Source organism: Blennius ocellaris (assembly GCF_963422515.1).
Source record: "Blennius ocellaris genome assembly, chromosome: 2".
NCBI lineage: Eukaryota > Metazoa > Chordata > Actinopteri > Blenniiformes > Blenniidae > Blennius > Blennius ocellaris.
The window spans coordinates 17,051,187-17,074,365 of NC_137651.1; the positions used below are offsets into that span (position 1 = coordinate 17,051,187).

General features: G+C 42.4%; 3 protein-coding genes across 3 annotated transcripts; 1 reads left to right on the plus strand and 2 right to left on the minus strand.

Annotated features, from left to right (window-relative positions):
- Nucleotides 1–806: 806 nt before the first annotated feature.
- LOC308140553 (CLOCK-interacting pacemaker) lies at nucleotides 807–5,967 on the plus strand. Its single transcript, XM_080510380.1, has 4 exons — nucleotides 807–947; nucleotides 2,431–2,601; nucleotides 3,145–3,344; nucleotides 3,480–5,967. The coding sequence occupies exons 2-4, from the start codon at nucleotides 2,439–2,441 to the stop codon at nucleotides 4,470–4,472; spliced, it is 1,356 nt and encodes a 451-aa protein (XP_080366506.1). The 5' UTR covers nucleotides 807–947; nucleotides 2,431–2,438; the 3' UTR covers nucleotides 4,473–5,967.
- Nucleotides 5,968–6,992: 1,025 nt separating this feature from the next.
- LOC308140563 (sodium- and chloride-dependent GABA transporter 2-like) lies at nucleotides 6,993–13,904 on the minus strand (the record flags this gene model as incomplete). Its single annotated transcript, XM_080510392.1, has 14 exons — nucleotides 6,993–7,100; nucleotides 7,574–7,744; nucleotides 7,854–7,954; nucleotides 8,085–8,187; nucleotides 8,916–9,053; nucleotides 9,144–9,256; nucleotides 10,829–10,953; nucleotides 11,082–11,185; nucleotides 11,281–11,415; nucleotides 11,500–11,632; nucleotides 11,717–11,798; nucleotides 12,058–12,198; nucleotides 12,391–12,525; nucleotides 13,787–13,904. 14 exons carry the CDS (start codon nucleotides 13,902–13,904, stop codon nucleotides 6,993–6,995), a joined length of 1,707 nt encoding a protein of 568 aa, XP_080366518.1.
- Nucleotides 13,905–14,097: 193 nt separating this feature from the next.
- Nucleotides 14,098–21,185, minus strand: LOC308140572 (von Willebrand factor A domain-containing protein 7-like; the record flags this gene model as incomplete). The annotated part of the gene is made up of 17 exons (XM_080510407.1): nucleotides 14,098–14,136; nucleotides 14,977–15,477; nucleotides 15,868–16,027; nucleotides 16,210–16,346; nucleotides 16,714–17,003; nucleotides 17,136–17,228; nucleotides 17,315–17,473; nucleotides 17,683–17,815; nucleotides 18,070–18,288; nucleotides 18,465–18,581; nucleotides 18,670–18,782; nucleotides 19,176–19,345; nucleotides 19,430–19,625; nucleotides 19,719–19,853; nucleotides 20,339–20,435; nucleotides 20,612–20,845; nucleotides 20,943–21,185. The coding sequence occupies 17 exons, from the start codon at nucleotides 21,183–21,185 to the stop codon at nucleotides 14,098–14,100; spliced, it is 3,036 nt and encodes a 1,011-aa protein (XP_080366533.1).
- Nucleotides 21,186–23,179: the final 1,994 nt, after the last annotated feature.

The window sequence follows — 23,179 nt, forward strand, 5'->3', positions numbered from 1 at the left end:
CCATTAAAAAGAGAGAAAGTTAGAAGTTGAAGTTGCCTTCAATGGTTTTGTCTGAACATGTATGCTGATAATTACTAATTTCACATTTCCTTGTTTATCATTATTTTGTGAATGCTTGAAGCAATACTTTAGTTTCTGTAAAATTCCAGTCCTTTCACCTTTTGTTAAACTACCAGTCCTTTAAGTTTTCTTTTTCTACATGCCGCCCTTTAATTTTTATTCAATTCATAGTCCTGTAACCTTTTCTGACAACCATTCCTTTAACTTTTTCTGAGATTACAAGTCTTTTACAGGGTTTTTCTTAAAACTATTGTACTTTTTCAAACGTCCAGTTTAAAAAATAAAAAAATAATTCCTTTAAAACTATCAGTCCTTTAAATTGTTCTTTACCTTGTCCTTAAGCATTACAGTTTTGCTGTTTTTCGGCTGCAGCATTCGCACTTGCATTTTCTTGAAGACATGCTAATTGTCCCAGTTTATTATTTTACTTCCTTTTTGTGAGATGACGAAATGGTGGTCCCCCCTCCCATCATATCCGTATTGCCCACCCATGCCCTCCAGTCTTTACCGTCACTGTCTCGCCGGTGCACGTGCACTGATACCTCATTGGCTATGGCCGCTGGCTAGCGGACCAATCAGCGCTTCTTGTGCCAGCGGAGATCTTTTTTTTTTTTTTTTTATTGTGTCTGGTAGGTGGTCCAACAGGCGGACATGGGTTCAGCTGAGGTGACTCAGCCCTGGAATTGTGTCACTAAAGTGTGCGCCTCTGTTTCTGTTGCTCCCGTGGGACGGACCTGAGCGACAAACTGCTCTCAAACAGATTTTGTTCTTTTTTCCCCCCACTTTTTTGTGAACGTTTCATCAATGCAGCGTCAAGTTATCCGCGGTTAGCGCTCTCCGTTTCAGTACAAAAGCGCCGAGGGGCACACATCTGGATATACTTGCAGGTGAGTTTTGCTGGAGGAATAAATCATCAACATAACTCTGATTTACACCGAGTGTTGTCACGAGAGCTGGTGATGTCGTAAAGAAATTGATGTTTTTGCACCCGTTGCATTTTATTTTGAACTACGCTGTGTTTACGTTTGATTTCCGGTGCTTTGATGTTACTAAATCTCGACCCACTACTACGGCCGCGTTATCTCGCTTTATTGTACAAAGATTACACTATTTACGGTTTTTATAGTAACACTGATATGTAACGAGTGTGACATGAGATTAATAGTTTACTTCAGAGTTTTCCGAACGCTAAAAGACACGTTTAATGAAAAACAAAAACCAAAAAACCGACATCTATTAAAGAAACCATCTATTAAAGAGACCTAAAAGAGGTAAGTTTCACACGACAAATAAATGCGGTGATATTTTACAGTTTGGCTTTTTAAAACCTGCTGATTGCTCAAGGTCGTGTGGTTATATTCGTGGGTTTTCAACTTATTTTTCCACGTGGATTTCAAACTAGTATCGACGCGTAATGTCGTTCAGTCTTTTTTTTTTCTCCGGGGGGGTTATTCGTGGTGTTTTATGAATTTCTGTGCGTGTAAGTGTTTACCAGCCGTGTGAGAGGAAGTATATGTAATAGAGAAACCGAGGGGGTTGGACTCAAAGTTGAGTTGCATAATAACTCAGGGGGAGGACGAGAGAGGACATGTGGTGCCTTCACGGACCCTCCGGATCTCTACATCTCACCGGTCCAAGCTCACATGGAGGAGAAATAGTTCACGTTGTTCCAGGACGGTCTGGGACAAGATTTTGAAAGTCACAACGTGGTGTCCACGAAAACCGAGTCCAGTACCGTCAACCTGCTGACGTTTAAATGTCAGCTGCAAACCTAATGTTGACTTTATCCACCGCAGATCTTCAGCTGTGTGTGCCAAGTGCAATGTAGATCTTGTTTCACATCTCAGTCGTGGATTTGCAGAGCATCTCTGCACCAATTATTTTGTTTCTATCTCCTCTGATCCGAACAAAGAACACGCAGGACCGAAGTGTGTCACTCACAGGCAGCTGTATAAAATATTCTGCAGGCGATTAAAAGCTTCTCAAGCAAGACCAATCAAAACCATTTTGGGGGCCAGTGAGTATTGTTGAGGTTTTTGGCTGAAAGCTGATGATGACTGTAACTACATGCCTTTTGCCTCCTGGTGAGCTAAATATTTCTGTTACTGCAGATGTCCTCTTTAAAATACACGTGTTCAAAGTTCTGTCTGTTTACCTGATTTAGAAAGTGTCTGCAGGGGACTTGAGGACAGGTTGTTCCTGTTCTTGAAGTTCCTATGTGTAAACAAGTCAACGTTGTTGGTTTTTTGTTTTGTTTATGTTTACTGATAGGAGAAACATGATCTTCCCCACCCTGGAAAGGTGCTCATTCTCATGCATCATTATTGTTGTTTTCAGAAGCAGTTTAAATGTCAGATATTTTCTTGTCAGGGTCCAGCATGCCGAACCAACAGCCTCGACCGGGTGAGCACATTTCCTGCAAGAACGCTAAAGATAAGCGCAACAGCACAACTCTGCTGGCCATACGTGGCTCTAAAGATGCAGACGACTCCAGTGGAAAGGGCTCTAGCTGCAGTTCAGAGAAGGATTCAGGCTATTCAGGTGAGTTAATGTGAATTTAACCAATTAATGTTGAACCCAATAGTGCACGCAAAATGGGTATAGTGCATTTCAGGTCAATATAAGAAACTTGCTGACTTTTAAAGTAATGGATTAAGTCCATATGAAATTAAGAATGCAGGGTCTGTAGTAATTCTTTGTAATGAACAAAAGTTATCTCAAGAATGTCATCGCGGACCTTTTGCAGACGGAAAATGAAAATTTGAAACGGCAACTAATTGGACTGTATGATGTCGCTTACTGTATAACCCAGCCCCCCCCCCCCCAAAAAAAAGGTCCTGATAATGTCCACCAAGTTTGGCAGCAACAACATTAGCCACAATTACTCTTCAACTAAACAGCACGTAAACATAAAAAGTGTTGATGGCCTAAAACTACGAAGAAGGATTGCATGACCTCATAACAATCCATTGTTTCCTTGGGAAAACAAAAGGGTGAGCAGCTGATAAGAGGGTGAAAACAAATACTTCAGTATCAAAACTGGCATGTTCCACTTTTCACTTGTATAATTTGTCTTCTCTGCAGATGGTTCAGACTGGCATCACACGGACGTGGAGGACCGGCGGAGCAACAAAAACCAATTCGTAGCCAGCGACCATGCACAAGCTTCACCGCCGAGACAAAACGAACAACTTGTTCAAAGGAATCCTGGGAATGTTCCCAGTGTACCAACAGGACACGATCTCCCATCTGTTTACATCATCAAGGACACGGGGCTCAAACAGGTAAGCAGGTGTAGCTACAGGCAAACAGGGTAAGAATAAAGAAAGAATGGAATATTGCAAATAAACCCAGATCTTGAGCATATATTTCTTGATCCCCTGCTTTATTGATGCCTCCTTCGCCCTTTCTTGTCCCAGCAACCAAGTGTAATCCAGAAAAGTGGGCAGCTGCTCTGGAGGAACGACATCAGGGAAAACGACTTTTCTGCTACTCCGCATGTGATCCTTTTCCAGCAGCCTCGCCTGGCCCCAGACACGCTGCAACTTCACAAGCCCTCCTCTCAGAGGTCGAATGTCACCGCCAAGAAAGTCAATAACAGCTACATACCGATCCTTAACTCCTACCCTCGCATTGCACCGCACCCCAGCAAGAAGCCACCCGATAAATCTTCACTCAACCCCGAATCACAGAGTCTGAGCAAGAGGGTGTGCACGCACCCCAAGATTAATGACGCTTCTGTGACACGAGGCCTCCCCGAGCAGCATTTTCACAAACAACCTAAATCAGCAGCCTCTTCCTCTTCAACCGGAGACGGTCAGTCCTCCCCTGCCTCGGCTTTCACAAATCAGGGATCCCCGTCTGTTTCCGCTCTGCAGGCCGCCTCCACTTTCCTCACAGGCAGAGGACACCACAAAGACTCCGCCCCAAGCACTCGCTACTGTCGTTTCTTCAACACGATGGAGATCCTCAAACAGTCGGGGCTCCTGGACATCACGCTGCGCACTAAGGAGTTGCTGCGCCAAAGCGCGGCCACGGACAGGGGCATCGCTCAGCTGCGCCAGCACACAGAGCTGCTGTGTCGGGCCGCTAACGACCCCAGTGGCGCCACGGCGTGGGAGCACCTACACAATATCATGGATGAATCGGGGAGCTACCCCGACCTCAAGGCCATGCAGAATCGGCAAAGTCCTTCTCATCCAGATTCAGCTTGTCAACCAGAGAGGGTTTCCGTTGATGACACGGTCGGCCTGCGAGCTGCAGAAACCTCAGAGTCGCCTCACGAGAGTGGTGCTGATCAGAATTGTGCTGTATTCCACCGTCCCGCCTCAGAACAAGACGGCAAGCTCACGGCTCATGATAAAAGCTCAGATAGTGTGGCCTTCATGTCTCCGGACAGTTCCACTGGGTAGCACAATCTTCCGTGCCTTTTCAGGATGACGACCCAGTTTGTTGAACCTCCCTCCATCTTTGAATCTACTTTCTACAGCCTCGGCTGTGGGGAGGCTCCAGCCGATCTTCATCCAACTCTGGGTGAAGGCAGGGTACACACACACACACTATCAGGTCAACAGTCCATCACAGTTACACCCACGACCAACTTCAGGACAGCAGTTCACCAGAAATGTTTGCTTTTGGATTTTTTGAAGAAAACGCGAGTACTCAGATAAACAAGGAGAACATGCAAACTCCACGCCATAACGCCACGAGCGTAGACTCGAACTTGGTATATTTCTGGCTGTGAGGCGAGATTGTAGCCCTTGTAGTTAATTTGTGATATTATATTTTTGTTTAAATGTTGTGTCCTATATCATTAATCTTGGTGTTGAAGAAGCTGTGAAAAATATCTCTGCAGGTCAAGTATTTCACGTTTTTACTTTTTGTTCAAAATCTTGTTCAGATATTTGAAAACTCCGTTACTGCACTCAAATGCAATACAGTCCCTTCTTCTGTATTACCACTGTAGCCCTTATAGAAGCACAGCGATAAGGAGAGCATCTCTGCTGGCGAGCCATTGGAACGGATCGTGTGAAAATAAAATATATTTCCCCCGAAAGGCAGGGAAAATCGGCTCGCACAAAAGTGGCACGTGACGCTACAATGACGGCCACGGCATTGCTCATCGCTACAGTCGCTTGTTTCGTTGCCATGTAAGGCCAGAAAAACCCCCCAAAAAACCCCACATGTACTGGGAGGTAAACGGTTTCCTTTGAGCTTTATTACCCAAGAAAGAGCCGGCAGTCCAAGCTGGGTGATAAAAGACCTCATCGGGCAGCATCTGTGCCTTATAATAAAGAAATAACGCCAGAGCTACAGGCTTCCAGTCCAGAGGCATTTTAACAGGAAACTGGCGGCACCTGATGTGCTGCCATGTAAACGTCGCATCAGAATCTACTCAGCACTGGACCACTGCAAGGATTTCTGTCCAAACATTTAAACAACGCCTTAAACGCTTTTTCACTGGATTTTTTGTTTTGTTTTATACATTGTTATACATCACTAGGGTGCATCAAATATTACGCATTATCCTACTGATTTTCAATCGAATCGATCACAATACAAACTGAATGTAATTGCGGCAGGATACAGACTCAATGCAGCATCCCTGAGACAATATTATAGAATTTTCTCTCATCCAGCAACTTTACTGTCCATTTTCACAATGACGGCTGCTTCTTTTTTTAATTTTTTACACCAAGACTTCTGGTTGATGTTGTGGTTGTTTTATAAATGAAGCACAGTTTGCTTTACGGTTTTGAAAGTTTTAAAATTCCTAAAAGTATGCAGAGTAGATGGGTTTTATGCATGTGGTATGTGTAAGAACATTCATTCTTTTCTTCTTTGTGTAATTTGGTGGACCACGTGGCCAGCGATGCACACGCTATCAAAAAAAAAAAAAAAAAATGTAAGTGGTTTATATGGTGTATTTTTCATAAATTTAAGCTGTGGAAATAAAGCAATACATTATGAAATCAAGTTTTTCCACATACTTTTTTCTTAAATGTCCTGGTTGCAGAGTCGGCTTTACATGACCTTAAAATAGTCTGACGGTTTCCATGGAAACGTAGCACAGAAGGTGTGATGCATGTGTTAACCACATGTATGTGTTATGTGTCCTGTGACTTCAACAGCCGTGGCAGCAGTTTCCTTCTTGGGTTTCCAGTAGAGCTCAGTGGCGTATTTATTTTTTTATAAATTTACTCTCCAAAAGGGAACTTTAAAAATTTTTTTTTAAATTAAATAATCCGCAAAGACAATTTGGGTTTTCTCATCACATTTAGGATTTACAAGAATATCTCTTTCAAAATGTCTTCATTTGTTCAGGTAAAACACAAGAATACAATATTAAGAGAAAGTACATGCCGTTCCATCAAGACGGATGTTACGCATCACTGAGGTGTAGTTCCTCTGAGGAGCCACTGCCCCGTGCGAGTTGAGATGCCTCCTCCCCTAAACACACCTGCTTTTCAAGAATGGATCATTAAGTATTGCAAGAGCCTCAATAACGTTTAGTTTTTTTCCAGCAGTTTTGTTGGATCCTTTACTAATGTATGGCAACGAGTCGCCAAGTTCACAGTTACGTAACTCTGGAGAACTGCAGTTATATTTGTTTAAAGTTTCATTTCACTCGGTTGATTTTACCGAGCATTATGACGCAACACAATTAGGTTTCTATAACAAACTAACCCAACCAAAATCAATCGTATTTGCCTTCAGTATTTACAAAATGTGGAAAGGCATTGCATATGTGTACTTGTGTAGAAACACAATATTGTGAGGAAAAAAAGATGACGATAGGCTTGAATTTTACAGCTCTTCTTTAATGAGTACATATAATACAATGGGGGTAAAAGAAGGAGGGGGAGAAATGACTACTTCCAGAAGCCTCCATGGTCTTAGATCATAGTTAATAATTGCAGAATTCACAGAGATCAGTTGATGTTGAACAATTGCATTTGCTCTCCGGTGTCCTGCAGCACAATTTCTCTCTTTTGGGAGAGTGGATCTCCGAGATCAGACTTGCACAGGTGGTGGAAACGCTAGAAAACGTAAAGAAATGTTGAGAGTAAAGTTAAAAGAAATGAAATTATATGAACAGGGCAAAAGAGATTTAAACACAGTTTTTACAAACATCCTAGTTTTATTTTGGATTACATTAGTTTACAAACTTTTCTTCACAAAAACTACCCGAATCAAAATGATTATTGAATCGCAATAACAATAATGCAAAAAAATAAATAAGATAAAGCCTCAAACGGGTATTAATGAAACAAGAGGCATGACTTGAACCTTCTCCCTTTGAAAATTCAAAGTAAAATCCGATGTAGTGTTTGAGGTTGTGTGCACATATTTTAGGAATCATGTGTTTGGAAGCACATTGAATCATCTTTAATTTGCTGTTCTTAAAATGATGGCTAAATGGATAACAATACAAAATGTTGAGAAAATTTACAATGACATAGACGCCATTCTTTATGTCTTATTTCTTGAAATAAATCAAGGATTGTCCCACCTGACTGAGGGTCCCGGTTCCAGTAGCCATCTTATACAGTGCCCATCCAGGCACAAGTAGGATGGAGGAGAGGCAAAATAGCCAGCCCAACACATGAGCCCAGTCTGGGTACAAGTACCACCGGTTAAAGGTCAGAGGCGTGTACTCCACTAAAGAATATATAAAAGAGCCCTGATGACACAGAAATGGTTTAGTAGTGGATCCTGTTAAATGCTGACTGTATTCAGAAACAGATTTGATCCAGCAGAGTGCTAAAAAGAAAAGAAAAAAGGCAACTCACCAGTGAAATCAGTGGGGTGATGTAAAGCCAGCAGATTTTGAAGAAGGGGTTGGGTCGAACACCTGTCATGTCCTTTATAATGTCAATCAAACGATCGGCTCCTTGGTGCGAAATGAGAGTTCAAAAGTATAATGACATCAGACATGCTTGTTAACACTTCTGCACTCTTAAATGATTTCCCCCACATACAGAAAATACTATAAACTAATACATCAAGATCAGCTTACTTACCAAATATCCATCCAAGAGCCAGGGTTTCAAACACACAGAGGAAGAGGATGCAGCCTCCATTACAAGCATAATAGTCAAACATCTGGAAAATGTACATACCACCCTGGAAACAACAGCAGGGATGTTAGATATATCATTTACTCTCATTGTCTCATAATACATGGAATCTCAGCTTTTATTTACTTGTTGTGCAGTTTGTTTGTGTGGCACAACTGGGTTGACATACGTATTTTACATGGTGTAGAGTTGTGTTGTAGAAATGGCTCATGTATTCCTTCAGGCAAGGTTCTTGTTTTGCTCTACTTTGTAATTTCAGGGTCCTCATTTTTTCAAGGTTAGAAAAGGAAAGTTATTTCATGCAAAATATGACAAATAATTCATATTATTACTCTGCTGCAGTAAATTGAGAGAGGAGACCCATGCTGATGTCAGATCTTAAAAATATTTTCATTAAGGTAAAAAACAAAGAACAGCAAAACATGAGTTTCCCGGGGTGGAGATTTTAGGATCTTTGTTTGCATTAATTCAATCTCAGGAAGCGTTAATGTTTGCCTTCAGTCAAGCTTAACAACTATTTAATAGTTACTTACTTGAAGAAAGAAATTGGTTTTGTATCTTTGAAGAGCTGGATGGAGCTTTTTGGTGTTTTTTAAAATACCTTTTTATTGCAGAAGTGTTGTAATTGTGACTGTTTTAACAAACTGCAGCAGTTTATGTGAAAAGGGCAAAGTCAATTTGACCTCTAGTTTATACTGTCTAATATAATTTATGCAGTAAACGACACATTTAGAGTTGTGACTCCTAAATGTCAATGTAACAATTGGAACTGACTTCAGTGATCATGACGAGCTGGCAGAAGAAGCACAACAAGCAGAAGAGAAGGAGGAATTGCTCTCGTCGGCCCGGCCTGCGCATTACTTGGGGAAACAAATCTATGATGGATGTCATCACCGCCTCTAATGCAATAAACTGTAGAAAAAAAGACAGAGCAGAAGCAGTAAAACTGAAATGTGATCTCTCTTTTTTTTTTTAAACAGGCCCTCTGCACGTGTTTCTTACTTGTGTGTCCAGGCCCAAGACAATGAGCATGACAAAGAAACAGATGGACCACAGTTGAGGCAGAGGCATCATGGCTACGGCCTGAGGGTAAGCAATAAATGCCAAGCCCGGACCTGGAACACAAAATCAGAAAGATGCTAAACTGGTTTTCTTCTCAACTACTTGTCATTTAGTCAAGGTTTCAACAAGTGCTGTCAAGTGAATTTACTAAATACTATTGATGAAGGCAATCATATTTTTTTGATTGCTGAAGAAATGTGGCTTTTTTTAAAAATCATAAAGTTATTTAGTGATGAAGATAAGTGCACACTGTCCAGACCAGAGGTGGATCTACATATTTTTACTACTATTTAAAGTCATTTTAACAGGATGTATCACAGAGGGATTGTTGTGTTGCCAATTGTAGACATCTATGACTTAACAAGCTTCCATCTTCCCTAGAAACATAAATCCAGATGACGCTAATCCCATGTCAGCTGAGCCACCAGCCGGAAGTGTTTAGTATTCAACAAGTGTCTTACATCATTTAACAGCAGGGCTTGAATGCTTGTTGGTGAAAGGACAAGAGCAGCCTGAGTTGTCATGTCTTCACTTGTCCAAAAGAGGGCAGCATTGCACAGCCAGGACATTACACAGGGACGCCACTTTTTTCCATTTACCCAACAAACTATTAAAGGCTGTACTGACATGAAATTGGTCTCAACTTTAACAGACCAACAGGGACATCCAATTCCTTCACTGGATGCTGGACCTATCATGTTTCCAGTTGGTTAAACTTACCTACAGTAATTACACAATACAAATCCAATGTAAGGCCACCATTATGCTAGTCTCGCGAACTCCTGCCATGCATGCATGCTTGTCTGTCTGTGTGCATGATTGTATGGGAAACACCACGTTACAATAAAAAAAACAGCACTAAATACCAACAGCAGCGTCAATCTAAGGCAGAGAAAGTAAAAAAACAAAAAACAAAACTAGCACTCACCATCAATTGTAGATTAAATCCATCCTGCTGTAAAATGCTCCACAAAGCCTTTGTTGGTCTGAGTTAGCTCATTCATTTCTGGTGTCAGTTTTACTCTACTCACAATTTCCATTTCTTCTGCAAACAGGCACCGTGAAAAAGGCCCCCGAAGCAGGTCCACTATCGTATCATGGATCTTGCTTTTAAATGTGCTGCCATCACTCCAGATTAGCAGATAATAAAAGTGCATCATCACCCACCTGCTTGCCCTCAAAATTTGATTGGCTGATGATACTGTCACTCAACATTTTAACCCAATAGCAGCGTCCAGCTTCCATCAGATGTTAGCAATGCTTTCCTCTGCTAGCCCCAGCAGAGGAAAAGAGTTGTGATGCATTTAGAGGATATAGGCGATTTGAGTTCCACAAAATAGAACCATTTCGTCTTCTGGATAAAATTGCTAAAGTTGATTGCAGACACAGATTTCAAAATCACTTTTTAATTATTAAAAATAAAGAAAAACTATTTTTGTTGCCCCTGACTGCACACCACTGTTGGTAGATCCCTAAAGGGGAGAACAGTGATTGAATGAACTTGACTCAGCAGAGCTGTCACTTTATTCTCCATTCTAACATACCAGAATAGAGTTTACCCCTTTATATCATCCAATCAGATCAAGATTAAGTTCACAACCTCTCAAACTGCTCTGAATATGTACCTGACTCTGCCACTTCTGATATGGGAACCCCCTGCTCCTGAGCCATGAAGCCCAGGACAGAGAAGACCGCAAACCCAGCAACAACACTGGTTCCACTGTTCAGCAGGCACAGACACAGACAGTCTCTGCAAAATATAGAAATGTGTCACTTCAACTGGTAAATTATCTTGAACCAATGCAAAAACCTTATCAAAAATCTATGAACATAAGCGAGGAGAAAAATTTTATCCAGTCACAAAATAAAAATACTTACTTATAGCAGTTGTTGTTGTATTTATTGTAGCTGCCAAGTACGACCAGTTCACCCCCGCCGACACTGTACGAGAAGAAAATCTGAGCCCCGGCCTCCTTCCAAACCTGTTCCAACAGGGGACGTGAAATTATTCGTTTGAACTGTAATACTAGAACTACAACTGAACTATAGAATTTATAATACAGAATTGATCTTTTACCTGAGGGTCTGTGAGTTTGGAAATTTCAGGGAGAAGATAAAACATAACTCCTTGCTGGGCACCAGGAAGAGTGAGACCACGAATCAAAAGGATGAGCAACATCACGTAAGGGAAAGTAGCAGTAAAATATACCACCTGGAACAAAACAAAAACATCTGAGGCATTTTCGAATGCACGATATTTATAGGTTTGATATCGCCTTGTGTCACACATGTTTACTTTTCCTGTGGACTTCACTCCTTTCCAGACACAAAAGTAGCAGACGACCCACATGACAATCAAACAGCAAAACACCTCCCAGCGGATACTGCCTATCTCCTCAATCCCCCCGGAGATGGCCAGGACTCGTCGTCTAGAAACAGAGTATGCGCAGATGAATAAGTACAGCACTGAGCTAAAATATTGAGTTACTGTATAAAGAAGTAGTTTGTCCTACTCCCAGAATTCTGTGGCTGCAGAGGTGGAGTTTGTCTGGTTGGTCCACTCAATGTTTTTAGTTGAAAAGTCTACACAGTCATCTAAAATGATAATAAAAGACACATAAGAACAACGAGGACTCACATTTACAGATGTTAGATTAAAAAAAAAAAAAAAAATGTTTACAGGCAATTTGTAAAAAAAAAAAAAAAGAAAAAAAAGAGGAAAAAGTCCAATTTTATGTTTAAAATGTACACCACGTGGCTGTTTGCCTGCAAAATGTTTTGTGGTTTTTATCATATTGTTTCTCATATGAACCCAAAGTGAAGAAAATAAACCAGACAAACGTTTACGTCTCACCTGTGTTCCAGTAGTTATCGCAGCTGGCCCAGGGGAGCTGAGAGCTGAAGGAGAACACAAGGTAGAGCAAAGCCCAGGACAGGATGATGATGTATGTCATGCAGCTGTAGAAGAGGATCAACTGCCCACCAAAGCCGATACCTGACAGGGCAGATTTGGAATCTATGGTTAAAAGAATAACATTCAAAATAACGATCATTTATAAAAGCTGCTTGTTATTTGGAGTCATAGTGAGCTCAGTGACCTCATCGACAATGGAGAATGAAATTCCGTGTATTATATAGTGCTGCAATAATATTTAGAAAATAAACACACAAAAAAAAATCAAAAAACCTTGTGCCAGTGGGCAAAGCTTCCTCCAGCTGGTGATGCCACCCTCCTGAGTGTATTGACCCATGGCTGTCTCCAGCAGGGACAAGGGTATGCCACATGTCACCACAAACACCAGGTACGGCACCAAGAATGCACCTAAAGTTACAAAGTATACAGCGATGCACACTTATACTGCACTTTCTGTAGAACAGGGACATCAAGGCACTAAAGACAGTTTTATTTTTTTTTACTAATCTGAGGCACACACCATTAGTCTTGCACACCAATAGTGAGGGGTACACACTGTATATATCCATAACAAAACACATCAAATCGTAGTACAAAGGCAGTACTTGAACTTGAAGCTAAGTATTTGAACAAAGGACCTTGATATTTGTTTTCCCCCTTGCTCAGTACTTTCAAGTTAGTGACACAAATTTTCTTCAAATGAATGACTTAAATAAGTTAATCTATTCTGCTCGGGAAGCATGTCAGAGTTGATGATTCCTAGTCTCTGAGAACAAGAAACTAGAAATGTGTGACTGCAGAGATAAAGAATCTATTGAACATTCAACAAGAGAAGTCAAAGTTCTATAATAAAACCCAGAAAAAAGAGAGAAAAAAAATCCTCAAGCAAAGATAGTAAAATTACTGGGCAGTCCTGGAATAAATGCAATGATGTTCCATCAATTGATTTACATTGATCACAGTCTGTGCACACAATCTTCAATCTCAGATTAATGAAAACGATGAATTTGTAGAACATGTAGAATTTTAATCAGTATGTTGAATCTCAATATCTGGTCTTTCATTGTCCTGGTCATGTCTTGTTCTAATGGTTTAAATGGCTTGGGAGGAGGCATTATGCAGTGATGTGATCTCTGGACCGCTGGTGATACAAATACCATGTGTTTGAATGCTTTTCGGACCATTTTAGTACAAGAAAGATCACAGGTGCACTGATTAATTTCCAATTTTACACCACAACACAGATATCTATATATTTTCTATTATATAAGCTGTATCTCCATGAAAAAAAAAAGAATTTTTCATTTTGTAATTAATATAAAGAGAAATTATGAAACATAGTTCAGTTTTGTTTTTTCAGATCACATTTGGCTCCCTTTGTCTTTCCAGGTCTCATTATGATTGATCATGAACATCAGAAGTTACTTGATACTTTAAAGGACTTTTGCCTTTTATAAAAACATCAATTGACGCAATTTTTCTTTGCATTGACAGTTACTTAAGTTTTTTGAAACTCATTCAGTGGGAAGAATTTTGTTGTTATTATACATCCATTACAAGCAGAACAACCAGCTTGTGGCTAAAAACCTGCAAATAAAAAAAAATCAGGTTCTGTTGAATTTTTAAAATAAATTGAATGAAGCATTTAGGATGCATGTTCAGTGCTTACCTCCTCCGTTTTTGTAGCAGAGGTACGGAAACCTCCACACATTGCCCAAGCCGACGATATTTCCCGCAACAGCCATGAGAAATTCTACCTTACTTGCCCATTGTCCTCGCTCCTCCATACTTACCTGGGCTGCTTTTGGGGCATTTCTTTGGCCCAACATATTTAAAAAGACACTTCTGAACTGTGTCTATCTCTTGTACTGAGGTTGTGTTGCTGGACTTTGTGTGTCACAACACAACGTTCGCATGTAATGGCCAACCAGTTGAAGAGTTAATAAGTTTTCAGTATGAATGTCGCTGTAATGTTCTCCTTCAGAGCTCATAGAAGTTATTATATTTGGCCTCAAACATCTGGGAGAGAAATTGATCTCAAAATGAGAAATAAAAAAACTTATTTCAGGGTACTTTGACCTTACAATAAGTGAAACAAAATCGTAATTTTTAATGTAATCGCCTTTCACTAACTACTTTAGGAAGCCTTCTAACACCTTTCCTTAACCCTGTGATGTCATTCAAGGGGTTAAGTGAAAGTCGCTAGATAAGGAGTTAGGAGGGACATTTCGGGCGTACCCAATGCACCAGTGGTTCGTAAGCTAGAGGAGGTTCTAAAAGAAGCAACAAGCCTCCATTCCTTTGTTTAGTGAGAATTCGGGCAGTCCTTATCATGGCGGCCACACTAAACACTTCCGGCTTTAAGGAAAAGTCAAAAGATGAGATAGGAGGGACAATTCGGACGTAACCCTAGGTTACTTTTAAAGAAAGAAGCTGCCAGTGGCAAACTTTAAATGAAGTTTATTCAAAAGAAAAAAAAGTGGAGTGAGGCGGAGACGGTCCGGGAACAGGGGAAACAGCGTATGATCAACCCAGTGCTGTGAACAAAAAAAAAAAAGTGAACGCCGGCCCGAGCGGCTCAAACATCAGACCGGCCCACCGGGAATTGTCCTGTTCCTCCTGATTAGCCACTCCGGGCCTGAATGAAACAGACTAGGATTCCACAGCATCCCCTCCCCCTGTCTTAAGTGCAGGGTAGAACAAAAAAGTATGATAAATAAAAGATTCTGTGGCGTTATTATGTGAATGTAATGTAATAGTTGCAACAACGACAATAATTTTGACCAGCAAAACATTTGTAATCACATCAGTTCAAATCAATAGCACAGCTGAACAACAAAAAATAAACACGGCCGTGACTGTGGTCTGTCCAGCTCCACTGGTTTCTGTGCTCCGGTCTCTCAGATGCCGCTGCTCACCAGATTTTAAATGGCAGCGTTTCATGTTTCCGGCCGTGTCCCACACCAGCATCTCTGCCTTCGCGGAGCAACAGCTGGACGTGTACCTGACCCAGAGTGGCTGCGATGAGCTGGGCACCCATTCAGAGATATTCAGAGGAGGGTCTCCATACTTTAATCTGGCTTTATGCTGATGATGACGGTTTCCGCTGGTTGTCTCTTCCCTGTGTACCTGTTGCTGATCAGGGCCTGACTGGGTCTTTACTGGGGTCTCCTCCATGGGTGGAGGACTATGGAATACGGTTAGATCCCCTCCACCTTTCTGCAGCTGGAGAGCAGCGAGCCCGGAGCGGCCGACATCTGACACGGCCAGGGACACACTCCAGCTGGACTCGTTGCAAACAGAAGAACAGCTTGCCCGCACTCGTGCTGCAGTACAGGACGGCGGGGAGGTGTCCGGATCCTGACGGGGAACACAGCGAGAGTGCACAACTATCTTAGATCAAGCATGAATGACTTGCGCAGTCAAAGACGAAAACAAAATGAAACCATAAATCAATAAACATAGACTACGAGTTTCACAGTGTAATTTTGTGCGGCGGTGGTTATTGTGCAGGTATTTCTTTTTTGAAATGGTATCATTATAGACAAGGGGTGGAGTTCGAAACCAATATAGAAAGATGTGCTCTTCCTTTTTGCTTATTATTGAAGCTGCATCTAATCGTCCCACACCTGGTGTATATAACACTGTCCCAGTAGGGTCCCTGGTCAGCTTCATGTTAATTATTTTAATAAGATTTGTGTGTATCTGAACAGGTACAGCGCTGATATGGAACTTTTGGTCACTACTTACCGGGGGCACCACGGTCAGGTAGGCCACTGCATAATTTGTGTCTGGAGAATCGAGAGCATGCACAGTGAAGGTGAGGGTGACGGAGGCTCCTGCCTGAGCTGTGGCAGGAGTGTGGAGGTCTACCTGGTCAGGAAATGACCCTTGTGCTCCAACAAGGAACCTGAAGTTTAAAAACAACAAAAACATATTTCTATGAAACATACTGAAAACCCCCCCCCCCATCAAAATGCTCAAGAAATATTTTAATTCCTTCCTTTTTGCAGTAAGACATGGTTCTGTCAGTGAAGGATGACAGGAAACTTCACTTCTGTTTATTTCATGATTTATGCTTCCTGGTTCTACCTGTGCGGTCCCCTGGTGTGAAGGTATCCACGGTCATCATCAGCAGTCAGACTGAAGAGTCGGGCTGGCCCATGGTTCAGGATCTTGAAGGTCACCATTGTGCTGTGACCTGGTACCAGACGAGGGATGGTTAGCACCTGGAGAGAGAGAGAGCGAGAGAGAGGTTTGGGATTTAACAGATGGTATCACATAATGAACTTGAAAATAGATCAAAGCTTTGATTTCTTGAAAATAAACACTACAACTGATAAAGTAACAATAATATTTTAGTATTTGTCCACCTTGGTCCAGAAAAATGAAAAGTATAGGGTCAGAAGAAAGTATGGTTTATTTCTATTTTATACTGACCTATACTACCTGCTTACCTGTTCCCTTAATTCTTTACTAGCATTCAGTAAGTAAATATACCAGATGTTTTATTCAACCTTTTCGTTTCCCCCCAAATCAGACTGTAGTCTATCGCAGCAAATGGCAGCCTCATGTAGCATTTCCGCTGCTGATTACCTCTATCTGAACGTAGGTGGGCTGCACCATCTCTGCAGAAACCCTTTCCAGCTTGTTTCCTCTGCTGTCCTGGCCTGTAAGTCGAACGCAGAAAGGAACTCTGGGAACCGGGTCCACCAATCCCACAAGCTCCTCCGTGGAGTGAAATGAGGAAGAGGAAGAAGAAGAGGAGTTCAGCTTCACCCGCTGAAGGCTCTCCCCTCCGGCTGCCAGCAGTGTTGCATGACTGAAAGATGCCTCCTCCTCTGAATCCAGGCCGGTGACAGCCAGCACCAGGAAGGCAGGGGCACCTGAAATCAAGAAGGAAAAATTGTTTTGCTCATCTGCAAGTACTTTCAAATTTGTCTCAGTAGCTATGCTGTAATTGGTCCTTTATTGCTACAGCTATCTTTATATTTAGAGAATATATGCAAATTTCTGACCTGCCACAGGACTGCCCTCGACTCTGGCCAGTCCTGGGTGCGTCTCATTGGTAACAGTGGCAAAGTAATACAAGAAATCGACACTGCTGTCACCTGGTGGCGCAGAACAAAAGTTTCATCTGAAAACAGTTCATGCTTCTGATAATCTCTTTCAGGCAAGTCCTGTTGTTCTTTTTTACCTTTTGCATTGAATGTGAGGTGTCCGTCACTCTTGGCTTGTAGCTTCCACTGACCAGGCTGAATTGGTTGAAGCAAGCTGATGCGGTACAAACCCTGGAAGTGCTGCAGCTCAGCAAGGGGGCCTTTTCGATTGTCATTCAACAGAGACTGGTTTTGGCCTGACCGGAAGAAGAATGTGAACAGATGGATTCAGTGTAAGACTAAACTTGGTATGAAAAAAGTTGTAGTAGACAGAGTATTATAGTAACACTCTAATGGGTCAAAACAATTATATTACAGTTCGCCAATCAACGGTTCACGTAGCAGAATAATGGTTCTAATACGGTTTCTGATGGGATTATCTAGAAGTGCATGCTATGGTGGATACCTGAGGGATTGGTTAGGATGCACTCTGTCATAGTGCCAGAAACATGGAGAGTGACAATTTTGACTGAACCATCAACTCTGAAGGAATGAAGAGACATCAGCTCTTGGTCACTTTCCACATGCAGAAGAGTCACCTGGAGAGTTGAAAGAAAACAAAAACATGCTAAAAACAAATGATTTCAGGTGGAAAAGAGTTATAAGAGAAAGGGGGAGGTTTACCATTTGAAGTTCCATTATTAGAAATGTACCCTAAGGTAATGTGACCAAAAGCTGACTTCATAGTGTTTGAATTATCTTCTAGCACAGCTGTAAGTGAATGGGAGGAACTGATTGTGTTGCCTCTGGAACCTTTTTTCAGATTGACACCAGAAGTGTATCAATGATGTACCTTCTCAGCGGCTGTGTTGTCCTCCACTATGCTCGAGACCCTGTGGATGTCAGAGTTGGTGGTGAAGATAGTGAGGCCGCCTGATACGAAGGACAATGAAGAGTAGAGCGAGAAACGATTAGGGGAAGGAGCTTCTCGACTCCTCTTTCTCCTCCCGTTCTTCCTTATTGCTCTGCTGTCTCTTGTATAGTTGGGGTCTTCGGTTAAGAGAAATGTCACCTGTGGGAACATCAGATCAGATCCAAGGTGGTTGAGCTGAAAGATGTGTGTTTTTTGTGCAAACATGGCCTTCCTCTGAGAGTTCCATAGCATATGAAGATTAAAACATTAAAACACATCGGAGGAATATACTTCCGGAAAAGAAATGACCTGGTCTTATCAGTGATTCAACAAACCTTGGTCTGTTTTTCCAGGGCGAGGGCTTTAACTGCATCAAACAAATGAGCATCTTTGGGGGATGCGTCAGTGAACACAAACACCTCAGACAGCGGCGGACTGTGAGTGAGAGCCAGCTACGGAATACACAGGAAAAGAGCTTTTTTGTCACAGTGAATGCAAACTGAACGTTTGCCTTGGGAATTTTTCAGCATCAGAACGTACCTGAATGGCCGAGAGGCACATCTCAGGTTCATCGCCTCCTCCCAGGGCCATCAGGTCCTCCATGTGCTCCATAAACTGGTTTGGATCTTCCGTCTCATACACTGGTCCAACCTCTGTAGAAGAAAACCTATGTAAACTGTGTAAACTATACAGTCTTGTGATTGGAAGGAAACCTGCTCTACCAACTGAGCATAGTTATGCACTATTTTCACGTCAAGCGTGGCCAACCAATTCCTCATAGCAGCTTTGCAGTTACGTTTCACATGACATCATATCTTCAAAATTAGTCTCTGATTTGATCATTTGTTGACTATTGTCTTCTGTCCTGTGCGGCTTTCTCCATTTGCAATCCAGTGCATCATTTGGAATGTTAAAGAGGGACTTGTGTCCACATGAATGCCCAAAAGGCCTTTTTAAAACCTTCTGAACCAGGACACTGCAAATCATTGTTCTAATTATTTATAATACAACATGTTCGTCCAAAAATAAAGAAGGTCTGCCTTCACCTGGATCATGGAAGGGCACAAGTAGAAAAGTTCCAGCCTGGCCAGTGTTTTTGGCCCGGCTCTGGATGATGGAGTGAGCGCGGAGGCGGGCGGCGGTGATCTCTTCAAACATGCTGCCTGTAGTGTCCATAACAAACACCAGCGCAGGAACCTGCCTTACGCTGAAGAGTCTGTGAAAGGAAGTTTTGCTGAGATATTCAATTCAAAATGCAAAAAGCTTGTTTATTTTAATGAGGCATTTATTTCCTGCTCACCTGAGGAAGGCTTTGTGACCAATGGTGTCTCTCAGATCTCTAAGTACAGTCAGTGTTGCCTCAGTAGCCAAAGCAGCAGCTTTAGCATGAAGGTAATGATGAGGGGAGAAGAGAGGCGAGGTGCTGTCCTTGTTGATGCCTCCTTTGGCCATCGAGTGGCGACTGCTGTCCAGTATGCCTCCATGACTGCATTTGCCTGAAACGTGTAAAATGTCGCATTGTGGATTTGAAAACCTATTGAAATCCAAGTTCGTTTCTTTCTCACAAAATGCTGTTTGTGCTGACACACCTGCAGGCTTTGGAGGAAAAGTGTTGAAGTAGCCTGTGGTGAGCAGCACAGGCTCGTCCTGTGGATTCATCAGTTGTGGCAGTAGGTTGTTTCGACACGTGATGCTGAAGCACTCCATGCAGGTGGGAGTGCCTTCTGTCAGTAGGAGGAACTGGAGCTTAACTTCACGCCATTATGCAGGAACAATATAAATTCTGATTGATGCTTGGCAGTAGTGATTCAGTATAGCTTATCAATTTATATATCATTGTGAAGTGAGAAAGACTGTAATTTGTGTGGAATCTACCAGCTAATAGCACAACAGTGATATAGTTTTAAAATAACACACAAATAGTTTAGTCTGAGGCTTGGATACTTTACTAGTTCAACCAACAAGGACAAACATACATGCACATATAATCATCCATGCATACAATTAGCCAAATGGGCCATTTAAAGATACCAGCAAAACCTGTCTTCATACTGTAGAAGGAAGTTAAATGGGAGAACATGCAAACTCCACACAAGGAGGACCATGGCGTCCTCAAACCAAGGTGTTCGAGTTGTTGAAGAACGATCTACCTGCCACAAGATCCGTGTCAACAAATGGGCCTGTAGTGAAATCACAATGTGTGAGTTACCATTGGCTACAGGGACGGCTGGCTCCTCTGGTGAGAGTAGGTGGAGGTAAATGGAGTGCTGGCCCATCTCAACCCAGTTACTGTGGCTGTAGAAGTCCTGAGAACACAAAGCATTTATTTATTTAGCAGTTATTTCAATATAGAAAGCAAAACGGGTCTGGAAGGATTTAGTGACGACGGCTACGTTTTATGCAAGTTGTAATTCCTTTAACGCTTTTCAAACCAGAAACTATCAAATGTTTCGTGAAAAATTAAAGCAAATTCAATGTGTACCTGCATGGAATGAAAAAGCTGTCCCAAGCTATGACGGGCACTTTGGTACTCTTTCGCTCTGACAGAGAGCACAGTCTGGGTCCACAACTGCCGTAACATGACCTTGGCGCTGTCGATGCGCTCAGAATCAAAGTGGTAGTTTGGGTCTGACCGCGTGGTGCTCAGGAAATCCATGGCTGCGTTGGACTTCACCACTTCTCCAACCGCTCTCCAGAAGCCACGGCCCAATCTGGTCTGGGAGACAATAAAGGATATAGAATAGTAATTCACTTTATACTGAACTGTTGATAACTATTTTATTATCATGTGAATGCAGTTAGCGTCCCCTCACCTCCTCCTCCGAAAGGCTTCTGTCGTGACTTTTGATTCCATTCAGAGTCTCCAGGGTGACATTAAGGATGGCCTGCTCGGTGATGTACTGGTGCGTGTGTGAATCCCAGGACAGCGTTAACGCGCGCGACCAGAAGTTTGGAAGGAAGCATGTGCACGGCAGGGCCAGGAGGAGCAGGCAAGCAGGGATAAACATGTGCACCTGCATTCCACTTCTCTCGAAGATTGTTCTCCCATGTAACATTATGCCTCTGAGACGCCGTCACGTCGCATCTGCATGAAAACAAAGCAAAAGTTTTACAAAAAGTACACTCTGACGGCTGATTTGAAGGCTTTTAATAGACTGTGTGGCAAATATTTGATTAATTGCAAATTTATCTGTACAGATTGAGAGCCTGGATGAAAACATTGTCACATATTGAGATATTTGGCTGGGCTGAATAATTGCCACTACGTGAATTCCATAAAGCGTTTCTCGCTTGGCTGTCAAATGACCCAATCCCTCTTGTTCAGTAATGTCTTGTGCTAAATTGTTCATGTTGTGCTGGTCATCCGTGTGTCCTTTCTTGCCGCCGCCCGCTCCTTGCCGCCACCACCCCCGATGCGTCCGCTCAGATTCTTCCCAGCCCTGTCCCCACAGAGGCTCCTATTGTTCTTTCTAATCTTTATTCAGATACAATACTTTGGGTTTGTTCTCACAGTTTTTTTTTTCTCTCACAGGGGAGTGACTGAAACAATGCGTGAGGCCTACAGTTCCCTCTATTCTGCCAGACCCCATTCAGCCAATCGGTTTCAAATGACTGGGGCAGACTCTTAAACTGTGTCTCCCGGTTTCGCTCATTCTTCCAGGACGGATGCAATGCCCGATCCTCGATTGATAATTGTAAGATCCACGTTTGTCTTCTATGGCGAAAGGTTTTTATATCGTTATTCACTTTCAGCCTAATATCTTAATCATTTGGCTCATGAATATAACAGAATAACGCCAAACACAACTTTACCTGTCTTCACAGAGCTTCACTGTGGGACATGTACACATGAAATGAATCATAGAAGGCATCAATGTATAGTTTTGCATGCTATGGCACTTAATTTGAACTTAAGTTTGTTAACCGTCAGTTGTAAATGAACCTCTCTAAAACGTGCTTACCTTTGTACCAGCAGAGATGTCTCAGTGCAGAGAAAAAGTCTTGATGTGACAGCAGAGGCTTTCAGCACAACCTGTCAGCCCAAGTGTCGACTCCAGTGTTGCTGCATTCTTCTCTCTGGAACAAAGTTATTGAGTCTTCTTGTTGATTTGTCCCTGAACTCTTGTCTCAGACGGAGTCCTCACAAAACATCCACAAGATAACACTGGGTAACACTGGGAAAGGCACTTTGTGGATCTGGGATGAGACTCGAGTTGGCATGGCGTGGTCTTGGGTGCACTTGTTAGGCTGAAGAGTGTGGGGAGTTGGGCAGGGGGTGCAGGGGTGATCCAACATGAGGCTCAAGGCATCTCGTCATAGCTCCCCTACAACCCCTTGTCCCCCCCCCCCCCCCCCCCCCCCCACCACCACCCCATTATTGCACGGTGCATTGATTCACCACAATAGGGCCGCATATATTACTGGACAGGGTGTTCAGCCTCGGCCTGGCCCACTCCCCCCTTTGCCCTCCATCCATCACTCTCTCTTTTCCTCACAAAACCAAAGGAAACTTTTCACAACTGCAAACTCCACAGCCCTTTCCTCTCTCCCTACAGGCACCCAGACATCTAACGGCATAGCAGAGAGCGGCATCAGTTGCTAGCCAACAGCAGGGTCAACGTTGAACTTCAGTTTATGAGAGAGGGAGTGGTGAAAGGTAACGGTTGGAATATTTCTCAGCTTTGGTGCTGTGTTGTTTGTTTCAGGAACATCACTGTTTTCCATCCATTCAATGAATGATCAAAAATACCTTACCTTATTCTTTTTTAACACAATAGTTGTGTGTCTATATATCTGGTGTTCAAACCATAAAACACCCACAATGAGGTTGTGGTGAAGCTGCACAACTATAAAGGAAATGGAAAACATGAAGAGGAACCACACTACTTGTACTTGGCTGTAATAAAGTGTCATAATCCTGCCAGTTTACTGGAAATAAGTTGCAGTTGAGGTTAAAGGTTTCCGTTCATTTGCTGTTGGGAAAAAATTGTTTTTGTGTGAAACTCAGGTTGACCTATATCACTTTTCTGTCCTATCAACTACAAAGTGT